We start from the raw sequence: 16,162 nt of genomic DNA, 5'->3' as shown, positions 1-16,162 counted from the left end.
GTAACACTAATACTGCTAGTAACAGGACACTTACCCTGCGGGTAACACTAATACTGCTAGTAACAGGACACTTACACCACAGATTATTATTTATTACCAGTTATTTATATAGCGCATACATATTCCACAGCGCTGTACAGAGAATATTTGGCCATTCACATCAGTCTCTGCCCCAGTGGAGCTTACAATCTATATCCCTACCACATGTACACACACACATTCACACTAAGGTTAATTTTTGTTAACCTACCAGTATATTTTTGGATTGTGGGAGGAAACCGGAGTACCTGGAGGAAACCCACGCAAGTACGGGGAGAATATACAAACTCCACACAGTTAGGGCCATGGTGGGAATCGAACCCATGACCTCAGTGCTGTGAGGCAGTAATGCTAACCACTACACCATCCGTGCTGCCTACACTAGATTACACTAGCCTCCAAACTTTCAAGCATTCCCTGAAATCTCACCACTTCAGGCAAATTTATCATTCCTGAACCGCTCACATAACCTTCAGCAGCGCTCGTATCTAATAACTTCCATCAGGACTGTATCTGCTATCTGGTGGAACTGCTATGCTATAGATAGCGCCTATCCTTGTGTATCCTTCCTCATTCCCTATAGAGTGTAAACGTGCGAGCAGGGCCCTCCTGCCGCTATGTCTGTCTGTTATTACCCAGTCTTGTGATATCACTGTTGTTTCCAATTGTACAGCGCAACGGACTATGCTGCGCTATGTAAGAACTAAATACATTGCTAGTAACAGAACACTTACCCTGCAGATCACACTAGTACCATTAGTAAAAACATTTATATCTCAGAAGGTCCTACATTTTACAGGTACTCAGGGAGGTGCCAGTAATCTACAGATGCCCTATACTTACTGTAACATGACCTTTGCAGGGTCCGGAGGAACGGTACTAGATGCTTTTGTTTATGGATATAATTATACAGTAATGTTGCGTGTAATATTCATAGATATGATAGCCACTGGGTAATATTAGACCTATACGAGAACTAGACAATGATTTGCTGTTGGGATCCCACCGCTCATCTATAATGGCTTATATCCAACTGGACAAACCCTCAATGAAACGCGTTAGCTCATTATGCAGTCGGACATATCTAATGTTCCAGAGGAAATAGCTTACTGCAGAAACTAGAAATATGGAAACAGAGGACATTCCGGAACTTTCACTACTGAACTTTCCGCTGATAAATTGAGAAAGGATACTTGACGAAGTCGTGAAAGCAACACAAATGAGACACAGCCAGATAAGTGTATACAGAGCAGCAGCCCCCGGTGTCCACCTTTCCACACCAACTGCACCGGGAACACATTGTAAGTAGGACACGGAATTGGACGGTGGCAGCACCGCTGTAACAGGGGAAGATGGAGATTGTCCGGTTTCTGTACGACATACATGTCACATGAGCTGCTGCCGGCAGACGCATACATTGGATGACGCTATACATGTACAATTTTGCTAGGTGAGCAAATGTGCTGAAGTCGCGCAAATACAAAAATTGCGTGAAAAAGACGTAAACATATCCCAACAATTATCACTTGTAGTCCTAGTAACTATCCCTATAACACATCTGCCTGCGGCCGGCGAAACGCACCAAGCTATGCGATTACCAAGAGCAGTGAATGAAACGCACAGCGATGGCTGCACGCAATGCTTATTTCCAGTCAGCCAATGAGATCACTTTGCAGTTCTTTTATTAACAAATAATTTAATATAAAAATGGAAGAACAAAATTCATTTTTCACAATGCATATATATATATAAATATACACATTACATACAGTTCTATGTAACTGGGGTCTTCACAGTGCTATACAGAAATGTGCGCATATAACACACAAGGGGGGAGAGAAGGTTACGTCAGTCTGTGTATGTTACATACACATGTACTGTAAATCCACACGCCCCACTTACTGTATATATAAGTCTATATACCATTGTCCCTGCACTGTATAAGGCATTTGGTGACATCACATATGACATCACAGGCACTTGGGGGTCTCTGTTTAGCAGAAGTCTCTCAAAACGGTGGACTGCGTCCAAAGACAGTGATTGGTCAGCGGCGGAGGAGTAAAGGTCATGGCTCGGGGGCCAAAGGGTCATCTGCAGCCGCAGTTACAGTTTATTGGTCAGCTGTCGGCTGTGGTCAATTCTAGGCAATGGGATTGCAGAATGCATGTAGCTATAGGGTTGCAGGGTAGCGGGAGACATGAGGTCACGCTTTAATGGACATCAGTAGACATGACGTCATAGTTCATTCGCAGAACCTCATGTTGCAGTCTCATGGTCCGCTATAGCAGTGGTGACAGACGGGAGCGGGGTCCATCCTTCAGCTATAGTAAGAGTTAGTAGCACGGGGCAGATCCGGCGGGGAACTTCTCAGGCGGGATAATCTGTTGTAGGCTGGACAGAATCTTCTTCTGATGACCGGCCAGGGTGATCCCAATCCGCAGGAGGTCTCTGGGGGCAGAGGACAGGGGAAGGTCAGTCACATATGTCCACAAGTGGCCACACATCTGTCCATCGGTTTCCAGCTACTCAACCCACTGCCGACCAACTGCCCTTACCCGCTCATCAGGCTCCTCTCTTACACAATTACCCCCAGTAACTGCCCATCCCATATTCTGCGCATATACTACACTACGGACCCCCACAACTCCTCCCTACTGCCCCTCATCCACGCTACAAACCCCAACTCCTCCCTACTGCCCCCTCATCTATTATATGTATGATACCACACTACCTGCCCCCAACTCCTCCCTACTGCCCCTCATCCAGGCTACAAACCCCAACTCCTCCCTACTGCCCCCTTATCTATTATATGTATGATACCACACTACCTGCCCCCAACTCCTCCCTACTGCCCCTCATCCAGGCTACAAACTCCAACTCCTCCCTACTGCCCCCTCATCTATTATATGTATGATACCACACTACCTACCCCCAACTCCTCCCTACTGCCCCCTCATCTATTATATGTATACCACACTACCTGCCCCCAACTCCTCCCTACTGCCCCCTCATCTATTATATGTATACCACACTACCTGCCGCCAACTCCTCCCTACTGCCCCCTCATCTATTATATGTATGATACCACACTACCTGCCCCCAACTCCTCCCTACTGCCCCTCATCCAGGCTACAAACCCCAACTCCTCCCTACTGCCCCTCATCCAGGCTACAAACCCCAACTCCTCCCTACTGCCCCCTTATCTATTATATGTATGATACCACACTACCTGCCCCCAACTCCTCCCTACTGCCCCTCATCCAGGCTACAAACCCCAACTCCTCCCTACTGCCCCCTTATCTATTATATGTATGATACCACACTACCTGCCCCGAACTCCTCCCTACTGCCCCTCATCCAGGCTACAAACCCCAACTCCTCCCTACTGCCCCCTTATCTATTATATGTATGATACCACACTACCTGCCCCCAACTCCTCCCTACTGCCCCTCATCCAGGCTACAAACCCCAACTCCTCCCTACTGCCCCCTCATCTATTATATGTATGATACCACACTACCTACCCCCAACTCCTCCCTACTGCCCCCTCATCTATTATATGTATACCACACTACCTGCCCCCAACTCCTCCCTACTGCCCCCTCATCTATTATATGTATACCACACTACCTGCCGCCAACTCCTCCCTACTGCCCCCTTATCTATTATATGTATGATACCACACTACCTGCCCCGAACTCCTCCCTACTGCCCCTCATCCAGGCTACAAACCCCAACTCCTCCCTACTGCCCCCTTATCTATTATATGTATGATACCACACTACCTGCCCCCAACTCCTCCCTACTGCCCCTCATCCAGGCTACAAACCCCAACTCCTCCCTACTGCCCCCTCATCTATTATATGTATGATACCACACTACCTACCCCCAACTCCTCCCTACTGCCCCCTCATCTATTATATGTATACCACACTACCTGCCCCCAACTCCTCCCTACTGCCCCCTCATCTATTATATGTATACCACACTACCTGCCGCCAACTCCTCCCTACTGCCCCCTCATCTATTATATGTATGATACCACACTACCTGCCCCCAACTCCTCCCTACTGCCCCTCATCTATTATATGTATGATACCACACTATCTGCCCCCTCATCTATTATATGTATACCACACTACCTACCCCCAACTCCTCCCTACTACCCCCTCATCTATTATATGTATACCACACTACCTGCCCCCAACTCCTCCCTACTGCCCCCTCATCTATTATATGTATACCACACTACCTGCCCCCAACTCCTCCCTACTGCCCCTCATCCAGGCTACAAACCCCAACTCCTCTCTACTGCCCCCTTATCTATTATATGTATGATACCACACTACCTGCCCCCAACTCCTCCCTACTGCCCCTCATCCACGCTACAAACCCCAACTCCTCCCTACTGCCCCCTCATCTATTATATGTATGATACCACACTACCTACCCCCAACTCCTCCCTACTGCCCCCTCATCTATTATATGTATACCACACTACCTGCCCCCAACTCCTCCCTACTGCCCCCTCATCTATTATATGTATACCACACTACCTGCCGCCAACTCCTCCCTACTGCCCCCTCATCTATTATATGTATGATACCACACTACCTGCCCCCAACTCCTCCCTACTGCCCCTCATCTATTATATGTATGATACCACACTATCTGCCCCCTCATCTATTATATGTATACCACACTACCTACCCCCAACTCCTCCCTACTACCCCCTCATCTATTATATGTATACCACACTACCTGCCCCCAACTCCTCCCTACTGCCCCCTCATCTATTATATGTATACCACACTACCTGCCCCCAACTCCTCCCTACTGCCCCCTCATCTATTATATGTATACACCACACTACCTGCCCCAACTCCTCCCTACTGCCCCTCATCTATTATATGTATTATACCACACTACCTGCACCAAATCCTCCCTACTGCCCCCTCATATATTATATGTATTATACCACACTACCTACCCCCAACTTCTCCCTACTGCCCCCTCATCCATTATATGTATACCACACTACTTACCCCCAACTCCTCCCTACTGCCCCTCATCTATTATATATATATACACCACACTACCTACCCCAACTCCTCCCTCATCTATTATATGTATGATACCACACTACCTGCCCCAACTCCTCCCTACTGCCCCCTCATCTATTATATGTATTATACCACACTACCTGCCCCCTCATCTATTATATGTATACCACACTACCTGCCGCCAACTCCTCCCTACTGCCCCCTCATCTGTATGATACCACACTACCTGCCCCCAACTCCTCCCTACTGCCCCTCATCTATTATATGTATGATACCACACTATCTGCCCCCTCATCTATTATATGTATACCACACTACCTACCCCCAACTCCTCCCTACTACCCCCTCATCTATTATATGTATACCACACTACCTGCCCCCAACTCCTCCCTACTGCCCCCTCATCTATTATATGTATACCACACTACCTGCCCTCAACTCCTCCCTACTGCCCCTCATCTATTATATGTATACACCACACTACCTGCCCCAACTCCTCCCTACTGCCCCTCATCTATTATATGTATTATACCACACTACCTGCACCAACTCCTCCCTACTGCCCCCTCATCTATTATATGTATACACCACACTACCTGCCCCAACTCCTCCCTACTGCCCCCTCATATATTATATGTATTATACCACACTACCTGCCCTCAACTCCTCCCTACTGCCCCTCATCTATTATATGTATACACCACACTACCTGCCCCAACTCCTCCCTACTGCCCCCTCATATATTATATGTATTATACCACACTACCTACCCCCAACTTCTCCCTACTGCCCCCTCATCCATTATATGTATACCACACTACTTACCCCCAACTCCTCCCTACTGCCCCTCATCTATTATATATATACACCACACTACCTACCCCAACTCCTACCTACTGCCCCCTCATCTATTATATGTATGATACCACACTACCTGCCCCAACTCCTCCCTACTGCCCCCTCATCTATTATATGTATTATACCACACTACCTGCCCCAACTCCTCCCTACTGCCCCCTCATCTATTATATGTATTATACCACACTACCTGCCCCCAACTCCTCCCCACTGCCCCCTCATCTATTATATGTATTATACCACACTACCTGCCCCAACTCCACACTACTGCCCCCTCATCTATTATATGTATTATACCACACTACCTGCCCCCAACTCCTCTCTACTGTCCCCTCATCTATTATATATATACCACACTACCTGCCCCCAACTCCTCCCTACTGCTCCCTCATATATTATATGTATGATCCCACACTACCTGCCCCCAACTCCTCACTACTGCCCCCTCATCTATTATATGTATTATACCACACTACCTGCCCCCAACTCCTCCCTACTGCCCCTCATCCACTCTACAAACCCCAACTCCTCCCTACTGCCCCCTCATCTATTATATGTATGATACCACACTACCTGCCCCCAACTCCTCCCTACTGCCCCCTCATCTATTATATTTATGATCCCACACTACCTACCCCCAACTCCTCCCTACTGCCCCACATCCACGCTACAAACCCCAACTCCTCCCTACTGCCCCCTCATCTATTATATGTATGATACCACACTACCTACCCCCAACTCCTCCCTACTGCCCTTCATCCACGCTACAAACCCCAACTCCTCCCTACTGCCCCCTCATCTATTATATGTATGATACCACACTACCTACCCCCAACTCCTCCCTACTGCCCCCTTATCTATTATATATACACACCACACTACCTGCCCCCAACTCCTCCCTACTGCCCCCTTATCTATTATATATACACACACCACACTACCTGCCCCCAACTCCTCCCTACTGCCCCCTCATCTATTATATGTATTATACCACACTACCTGCCCCAACTCCTCCCTACTGCTCCCTCATCTATTATATGTATTATACCACACTACCTGCCCCCAACTACTCCCTACTGCCCCCTCATCTATTATATGTATACCACACTGCTTGCCCCAACTCCTCCCTACTGCCCCCTCATCTATTATATGTATACCACACTACTTACCCCCAACTCCTCCCTACTGCCCCCTCATCTATTATATGTATGATACCACACTACCTGCCCCCAACTCCTCCCTACTGCCCCCTCATCTATTATATGTATACCACACTACCTGCCCCCAACTCCTCCCTACTACCCCATATCTATTATATATATATACCACACTACCTGCCCCAACTCCTCCCTACTGCCCCCTCATCTATTATATGTATACACCACACTACCTGCCCCCAACTCCTCCCTACTACCCCTCATCTATTATATATATACCACACTACCTGCCCCCAACTCCTCCCTACTGCCCCCTCATCTATTATATATATACCACACTACCTGCCCCCAACTCTTCCCTACTGCCCCCTCATCTATTATATGTATACCACACTACCTGCCCCAACTCCTCCCTACTGCCCCTCATCTATTATATGTATTATACCACACTACCTACCCCCAACTCCTCCCTACTGCCACCTCATCTATTATATATACACCACACTACCTGCCCCCAACTCCTCCCTACTGCCCCCTCATCTATTATATGTATACCACACTACCTGCCCCCAACTCCTCCCTACTGCCCCCTCATCTATTATATGTTTACCACACTACCTGCCGCCAACTCCTCCCTACTGCCCCCTCATCTATTATATGTATGATACCACACTACCTGCCCCCAACTCCTCCCTACTGCCCCCTTATCTATTATATATACACACACCACACTACCTTCCCCCAACACCTCCCTACTGCCCCCTCATCTATTATATGTATTACACACTACCTGCCCCCAACTCCTCCCTACTGCCCCCTCATCTATTATATGTATACCACACTACCTGCCCCAACTCCTCCCTACTGCCCCCTCATCTATTATATGTATTATACCACACTACCTGCCCCCAACTCCTCCCTACTGCCCCCTCATCTATTATATGTATACCACACTGCCTGCCCCAACTCCTCCCTACTGCCCCCTCATCTATTATATGTATACCACACTACTTACCCCCAACTCCTCCCTACTGCCCCCTCATCTATTATATGTATGATACCACACTACCTGCCCCCAACTCCTCCCTACTGCCCCCTTATCTATTATATATACACACCACACTACCTGCCCCCAACTCCTCCCTACTGCCCCCTCATCTATTATATGTATACCACACTACCTGCCCCAACTCCTCCCTACTGCCCCCTCATCTATTATATGTATTTCTCTGACGTCCTAGTGGATGCTGGGAACTCCGTAAGGACCATGGGGAATAGCAGCTCCGCAGGAGACTGGGCACAAAAGTAAAGCTTTAGGACTACCTGGTGTGCACTGGCTCCTCCCCCTATGACCCTCCTCCAAGCCTCAGTTAGATTTTTGTGCCCGACCGAGAAGGGTGCACACTAGGGGCTCTCCTGAGCTCTTAGTGAAAGTTTAGTTTTAGGTTTTTTATTTTCAGTGAGACCTGCTGGCAACAGGCTCACTGCATCGAGGGACTAAGGGGAGAAGAAGCGAACTCACCTGCGTGCAGAGTGGATTGGGCTTCTTAGGCTACTGGACACCATTAGCTCCAGAGGGACCGAACACAGGCCCAGCCTCGGAGCTCGGTCCCAGAGCCGCGCCGCCGGCCCCCTTACAGAGCCAGAAGCAAGAAGAGGTCCGGAAAAATCGGCGGCAGAAGACATCCTGTCTTCACCAAGGTAGCGCACAGCACTGCAGCTGTGCGCCATTGCTCCTCAGCACACTTCACACTCCGGTCACTGAGGGTGCAGGGCGCTAGGGGGGGCGCCCTGAGCAGCAATAAAAACACCTTGGCTGGCGAAAATACATCACATATAGCCCCCAGGGCTATATGGATGAATTTTAACCCCTGCCAGATTCCACAGAAAAACGGGAGAAAAGGCCGCCGAGAAGGGGGCGGAGCCTATCTCCTCAGCACACTGGCGCCATTTTCTCTCACAGCTCCGTTGGAGGGAAGCTCCCTGGCTCTCCCCTGCAGTTACTACACTACAGAAAGGGGTTAAAAAAGAGAGGGGGGCACTAATTAGGCGCAGTATAACAATACAGCAGCTATAAGGGGAAAAACACTTATATAAGGTTATCCCTGTATATATATATAGCGCTCTGGTGTGTGCTGGCATACTCTCCTTCTGTCTCCCCAAAGGGCTAGTGGGTCCTGTCCTCTATCAGAGCATTCCCTGTGTGTGTGCTGTGTGTCGGTACGTTGTGTCGACATGTATGAGGAGGAAAATGAGGTGGAGGCGGAGCAATTTGCCTGTAACAGAGATGTCACCCCCTAGGGAGTCGACACCTGAGTGGATGAGCTTATGGAAGGAATTATGTGACAGTGTCAGCTCTTTACAAAAGATTGATGACATGAGACAGCCGGCGACTCAGTCTGTGCCTGTCCAGGTGTCTCAAAAGCCATCTGGGGCTCTAAAACGCCCGTTACCGCAGATGGCAGATACAAACGCCGACACGGATACTGACTCCAGTGTCGACGATTAAGAGACGAATGTGACTTCCAGTAGGGCCACACGTTACATGATTGAGGATATGGAAAATGTTTTTACACATTTCTGATAATACCAGTACCACTAAAAAGGGTATTATGTTGGGTGAGAAAAAACTGCCTGTAGTTTTTCCTGCATCTGAGGAATTAAATGAAGTGTGTGATGATGCGTGGGTTTCCCCCGATAAAAAAACTGATAATTCCTAAAAAGTTATTGGCATCATACCCCTTCCCGCCAGAGGATAGGGCACGTTGGGAAACACCCCTTAGGGTGAATAAAGCGCTCACACGCTTGTCTAAACAGGTGGCACTACCGTCCCCGGATACGGCCGCCCTTAAGAAACCTACTGACAGAAAGCAGTAAAATATCCTAAAATGTATATACACTCACACGGGTGTGATACTGCGACCAGCAATCGCCTCAGCCTGGATGTGCAGTGCTGGGGTGGCTTGGTCGGATTCCCTGACTGACAATATTGATACCCTAGATAAGGACAGTATATTACTAACTATAGAGCATTTAAAAGATGCATTTCTATATAAGCGTGATGCACAGAGGGATATTTGCCGACTGGCATCAAGAGTAAGTGCGCTGTCCATTTCTGCCAGAAGAAGGTTATGGACAAGACAGTGGTCAGGTAATGCTGATTCCAAACGGCATATGGAAGTATCGCCTTATAAAAGGGAGGAGTTATTTGGGGTAGGTCTGACAGACCTGGTGGCCACGGCAACGGCTGGAAAATCCACATTTTTACCCCAGGTAGCTTCTCAACCTAAGAAGACGCCGTATTATCAGGCGCAGTCCTTTCGGCCCCATAAGGGCAAGCGGGCAAAAGGCGCCTCATTTCTGCCCCGTGGCAGAGGGAGAGGAAAAAGGCTGCAGCAAACAGCCAATTCCCAGGAACAAAAGCCCTCTCCCGCCTCTGCTAAGTCCTCAGCATGACGCTGGGGCTTTACAAGCGGTCTCAGGCACGGTGGGGGCCCGTCTCAAGAAATTTGAGACGTCTCCCCCTCGCCGTTTCATAAAGTCTGCTTTACCGACGTCTCCCTCAGACAGGGAGACAGTATTGCAAGCCATTCACAGGCTGTATTCCCAGCAGGTGATAATCAAGGTACCTCTCCTGCAACAGGGAAAGGGGTACTATTCCACACTATATTGTGGTACCGAAGCGGGACGGCTCGGTGAGACCAATTTTAAATCTAAAATCCTTGAACACTTACATACAAAGGTTCAAATTCAAGATGGAGTCACTCAGAGCAGTGATTGCAAACCTGGAAGAAGGGGACTATATGGTCTCTCTGGACATCAAAGATGCTTACCTACATGTCCAAATTTACCCTTCTCCAAGGGTACCTCAGGTTTGTGGTACAGAACTGTCACTATCAGTTTCAGACGCTGCCGTTTGGATTGTCCACGTCTTTACCAAGGTAATGGCCGAAATGATGATACTCCTTCGAAAGAAGGGAGTTTTAGTTATCCCTTACTTGGACGATCTCCTGATAAGGGCAAGATCCAGGGAACAGTTGGAAGTCGGGGTAGCACTATCTCAGGTAGTGCTGCGGCAGCACGGTTGGATTCTCAATATTCCAAAATCGCAGCTGATCCCGACGACACGCCTTCTATTCCTAGGGATGATCCTGGACACAGTCCAGAAAAATGTGTTTTGTCCCGGAGGAGAAAGCCAGGGAGTTATCCGAACTAGTCAGAAACCTCCTAAAACCAGGCCAAGTGTCAGTGCATCAGTGCACAAGGGTCCTGGGAAAAATGGTGGCTTCCTACGAAGCAATTCCATTCGGCAGATTCCACGCAAGAACTTTCCAGTGGGACCTGCTGGACAAGTGGTCCGGATCGCATCTTCAGATGCATCAGCGGATAACCCTGTCACCAAAGACAAGGGTGTCTCTCCTGTGAACAGGACTGGGTCCTGGTGACCACGGATGCCAGCCTGCGAGGCTGGGGAGCAGTCACACAGGGAAGAAATTTCCAGGGCTTGTGGTCAAGCCTGGAGACATCACTTCACATAAATATTTGGAGCTAAGGGCCATTTACAATGCCCTAAGCCAAGCAAGACCTCTGCTTCAAGGTCAGCCGGTGCTGATCCAGTCGGACAACATCACGGCAGTCGCCCACGTAAACAGACAGGGCGGCACAAGAAGCAGGAGGGCAATGGCAGAAGCTGCAAGGATTTTTCGCTGGGCGGAAAATCATGTGATAGCACTGTCAGCAGTGTTCATTCCGGGAGTGGACAACTGGGAAGCAGACTTCCTCAGCAGGCACGACCTCCACCCGGGAGAGTGGGGACTTCAACCAGAAGTCTTCCACGTGATTGTAAACCATTGGGAAAAACCAAAGGTGGACATGATGGCGTCCCGCCTAGACAAAAAATTGGACAGGTATTGCGCCAGGTCAAGGGACCCTCAGGCAATAGCTGTGGACGCTTTGGTAACACCGTGGGTGTACCAGTCAGTGTATGTGTTCCCTCCTCTTCCTCTCATACCAAAAGTACTGAGAATTATAAGACGGAGGGGAGTAAGAACTATACTCGTGGCTCCGGATTGGCCAAGAAGGACTTGGTACCCGGAACTTCAAGAGATGCTCACGGAGGACCCGTGGCCTCTACCTCTAAGAAGGGACCTGCTCCAGCAAGGACCCTGTCTATTCCAAGACTTACCGCGGCTGCGTTTGACGGCAGGGCGGTTGAACGCCGGATCCTGAAGGAAAAAGGCATTCCGGATGAAGTCATCCCTACCCTGATCAAGCCAGGAAGGATGTAACCGCAAAGCATTATCACCGCATTTGGCGAAAATATGTTGCGTGGTGCGAGGCCAGTAAGGCCCCGATGGAGGAATTTCAACTAGGTCGATTCCTGCATTTCCTGTAAACAGGAGTGTCTATGGGCCTAAAATTGGGGTCCATTAAGGTTCAAATTTCGGCCCTGTCAATTTTCTTCCAGAAAGAACTAGCTTCAGTTCCTGAAGTTCAGACGTTTGTAAAAGGGGTACTGCATATACAGCCTCCTTTTGTGCCTCCAGTGGCACCTTGGGATCTCAATGTAGTTTTGGGGTTCCTAAAGTCACATTGTTTTGAACCACTTGAATCTGTGGAGTTAAAATATCTCACATGGAAAGTGGTCATGTTGTTGGCCCTGGCCTCGGCCAGGCGCGTGTCAGAATTGGCGGCTTTATCCTGTAAAAGCCCTTATCTGATCTTCCATTCAGACAGGGCGGAATTGAGGACTCGTCCTCATTTTCTCCCTAAGGTGGTTTCAGTGTTTCATCTGAACCAACCTATTGTGGTACCTGCGGCTACTAGTGACTTGGAGGACTCCAAGTTGTTGGACGTAGTCAGGGCCTTGAAAATATATGTTTCCAGGACGGCTGGAGTCAGAAAATCTGACTCGCTGTTTATCCTGTATGCACCCAACAAGCTGGGTGCTCCTGCTTCTAAGCAGACTATTGCTCGTTGGATTTGTAGCACAATTCAGCTTGCACATTCTGTGGCAGGCCTGCCACAGCCAAAATCTGTAAAAGCCCATTCCACAAGGAAGGTGGGCTCATCTTGGGCGGCTGCCCGAGGGGTCTCGGCGTTACAACTTTGCCGAGCAACTACTTGGTCAGGGGCAAACACGTTTGCTAAATTCTACAAATTTGATACCCTGGCTGAGGAGGACCTGGAGTTCTCTCATTCGGTGCTGCAGAGTCATCCGCACTCTCCCGCCCGTTTGGGAGCTTTGGTATAATCCCCATGGTCCTTACGGAGTTCCCAGCATCCACTAGGACGTCAGAGAAAATAAGAATTTACTTACCGATAATTCTATTTCTCGTAGTCCGTAGTGGATGCTGGGCGCCCATCCCAAGTGCGGATTGTCTGCAATACTTGTACATAGTTATTGTTACAAAAATCGGGTTATTATTGTTGTGAGCCATCTTTTCAGAGGCTCCTCTGTTATCATGCTGTTAACTGGGTTCAGATCACAGGTTGTACGGTGTGATTGGTGTGGCTGGTATGAGTCTTACCCGGGATTCAAAATCCTTCCTTATTGTGTACGCTCGTCCGGGCACAGTATCCTAACTGAGGCTTGGAGGGGGGTCATAGGGGGAGGAGCCAGTGCACACCAGGTAGTCCTAAAGCTTTACTTTTGTGCCCAGTCTCCTGCGGAGCCGCTATTCCCCATGGTCCTTACGGAGTTCCCAGCATCCACTACAGACAACGAGAAATAGAATTATCGGTAAGTAAATTCTTATTTATACCACACTACCTGCCCCAACTCCTCCCTACTGCCCCCTCATCTATTATATGTATACCACACTACTTACCCCCAACTCCTCCCTACTGCCCCCTCATCTATTATATGTATGATACCACACTACCTGCCCCCAACTCCTCCCTACTGCCCCCTCATCTATTATATGTATACCACACTACCTGCCCCCAACTCCTCCCTACTACCCCATATCTATTATATATATACCACACTACCTGCCCCAACTCCTCCCTCATCTATTATATGTATACCACACTACCTGCCCCCAACTCCTCCCTACTGCCCCCTCATCTATTATATGTATTATACCACACTACCTGCCAACTCCACCCTACTGCCCCCTCATATATTATATGTATACCACACTACCTGCCCCAACTCCTCCCTACTGCCCCCTCATCTATTATATGTATACCACACTACCTGCCCCCAACTCCTCCCCACTGCCCCCTCATCTATTATACACATGATACCACACTACCTGCCCCAACTCCTCCCTACTGCCCCCTCATCTATTATATGTATACCACACTACCTGCCCCCAACTCCTCCCCACTGCCCCCTCATCTATTATACACATGATACCACACTACCTGCCCCAACTCCTCCCTACTGCCCCCTCATCTATTATATGTATACCACACTACCTGCCTCCAACTCCTCCCTACTGCCCCCTCATATATTATATGTATACCACACTACCTGCCCCAACTCCTCCCTACTGCCCCCTCATCTATTATATGTATACCACACTACCTGCCTCCAACTCCTCCCTACTGCCCCCTCATCTATTATACACGATACCACACTACCTGCCCCAACTCCTCCCTACAATCCCTACATTTATTGTATTTGGACAAGAAACACTGAAGCAAATCTATTCACAACAAGTAGCGCAGCTGTGCCCCAGCGAGAGTCACATGATCAGCGCAGCTGTGCCCCAGCGAGAGTCACATGATCAGCGCAGCTGTGCCCCAGCGCGAGTCACATGATCAGCGCAGCTGGGCCCCAGCGAGAGCCACATGATCAGCGCAGCTGGGCCCCAGCGAGAGCCACATGATCAGCGCAGCTGGGCCCCAGCGAGAGTCACATGATCAGCGCAGCTGTGCCCCAGCGAGAGTCACATGATCAGCGCAGCTGGGCCCCAGCGAGAGTCACATGATCAGCGCATCTGTGCCCCAGCGAGAGTCACATGATCAGCGCAGCTGGGCCCCAGCGAGAGTCACATGATCAGCGCAGCTGGGCCCCAGCGAGAGTCACATGATCAGCGCAGCTGGGCCCCAGCGAGAGTCACATGATCAGCGCAGCTGGGCCCCAGCGAGAGCCACATGATCAGCGCAGCTGGGCCCCAGCGAGAGTCACATGATCAGCGCAGCTGGGCCCCAGCGAGAGCCACATGATCAGCGCAGCTGGGCCCCAGCGAGAGCCACATGATCAGCGCAGCTGGGCCCCAGCGAGAGTCACATGATCAGCACAGCTGTGCCCCAGCGAGAGTCACATGATCAGCGCAGCTATGCCCCAGCGAGAGTCACATGATCAGCGCAGCTGGGCCCCAGCGAGAGTCACTTGATCAGCGCAGCTGTGCCCCAGCGAGAGCCACATGATCAGCGCAGCTGTGCCCCAGCGAGAGTCACATGATCAGCACAGCTGTGCCCCAGCGAGAGTCACATGATCAGCGCAGCTGGGCCCCAGCGAGAGTCACATGATCAGCACAGCTGTGCCCCAGCGAGAGTCACATGATCAGCGCAGCTGGGCCCCAGCGAGAGTCACATGATCAGCGCAGCTGTGCCCCAGGTTCCATAAACACATGATGCGGCGATATACGCCCATAAATTAGATATTACAATCAGCATCAGAGTAACTCCACAGTCAGCCAATCAGAAGCTGCTAGCTTGCGGTCGCCCACCATTACCAGCCCTCAAGGGTGATCGGGCTACTTGCAGGCCTAACTGCGCCGCCGCGCAGCCCTGCAAGTGCCGCAATTACCACACTGCGCAAACCGGCGAGCACCCAACATCCCATCAGCCCCATAGAGGGGAACCATGAAACCCCCCCAGCCCTGACCCCCGCCACTTACTCTGTGTTTAGCTGTCGCACTCGGCTGAACGTTGTAAATCCGGCATTCCTGAAACCCTCCTCATATCGCCCCATTTTGATGGCGTGCAGCCACTCGCCCACAGAGGAGAAGGAGGAATAGTGGGGGGTGCGCTGGTCGAGCAGAGGCTGCGATGATCTGCGGGGAGAGAAGGGAGACTCAGGGATTATGG

At 49.9% G+C, this 16,162-nt stretch overlaps 1 protein-coding gene across 1 annotated transcript in view; it reads right to left on the bottom strand.

The window, feature by feature from the left end:
• Nucleotides 1-1,704: 1,704 nt before the first annotated feature.
• The window catches only part of EPHB4 (EPH receptor B4), a 178,604-nt gene continuing 164,146 nt past the window's right edge, over nucleotides 1,705-16,162 (bottom strand). The window contains exons 15-16 of the mRNA XM_063930664.1: nucleotides 15,973-16,128; nucleotides 1,705-2,487 (exon numbers count right to left, since the gene is read on the bottom strand). Coding sequence (XP_063786734.1) covers nucleotides 2,373-2,487; nucleotides 15,973-16,128 — 271 coding nt within the window. The 3' untranslated portion in view covers nucleotides 1,705-2,372. The remainder of the gene's footprint in view (nucleotides 2,488-15,972; nucleotides 16,129-16,162) is intronic.

Source organism: Pseudophryne corroboree, chromosome 6 (assembly GCF_028390025.1).
Source record: "Pseudophryne corroboree isolate aPseCor3 chromosome 6, aPseCor3.hap2, whole genome shotgun sequence".
NCBI classification, from domain to species: domain Eukaryota; kingdom Metazoa; phylum Chordata; class Amphibia; order Anura; family Myobatrachidae; genus Pseudophryne; species Pseudophryne corroboree.
Note: the sequence above shows the minus strand (reverse complement) of the source record. Positions and strands in the feature narration are given on the sequence as shown.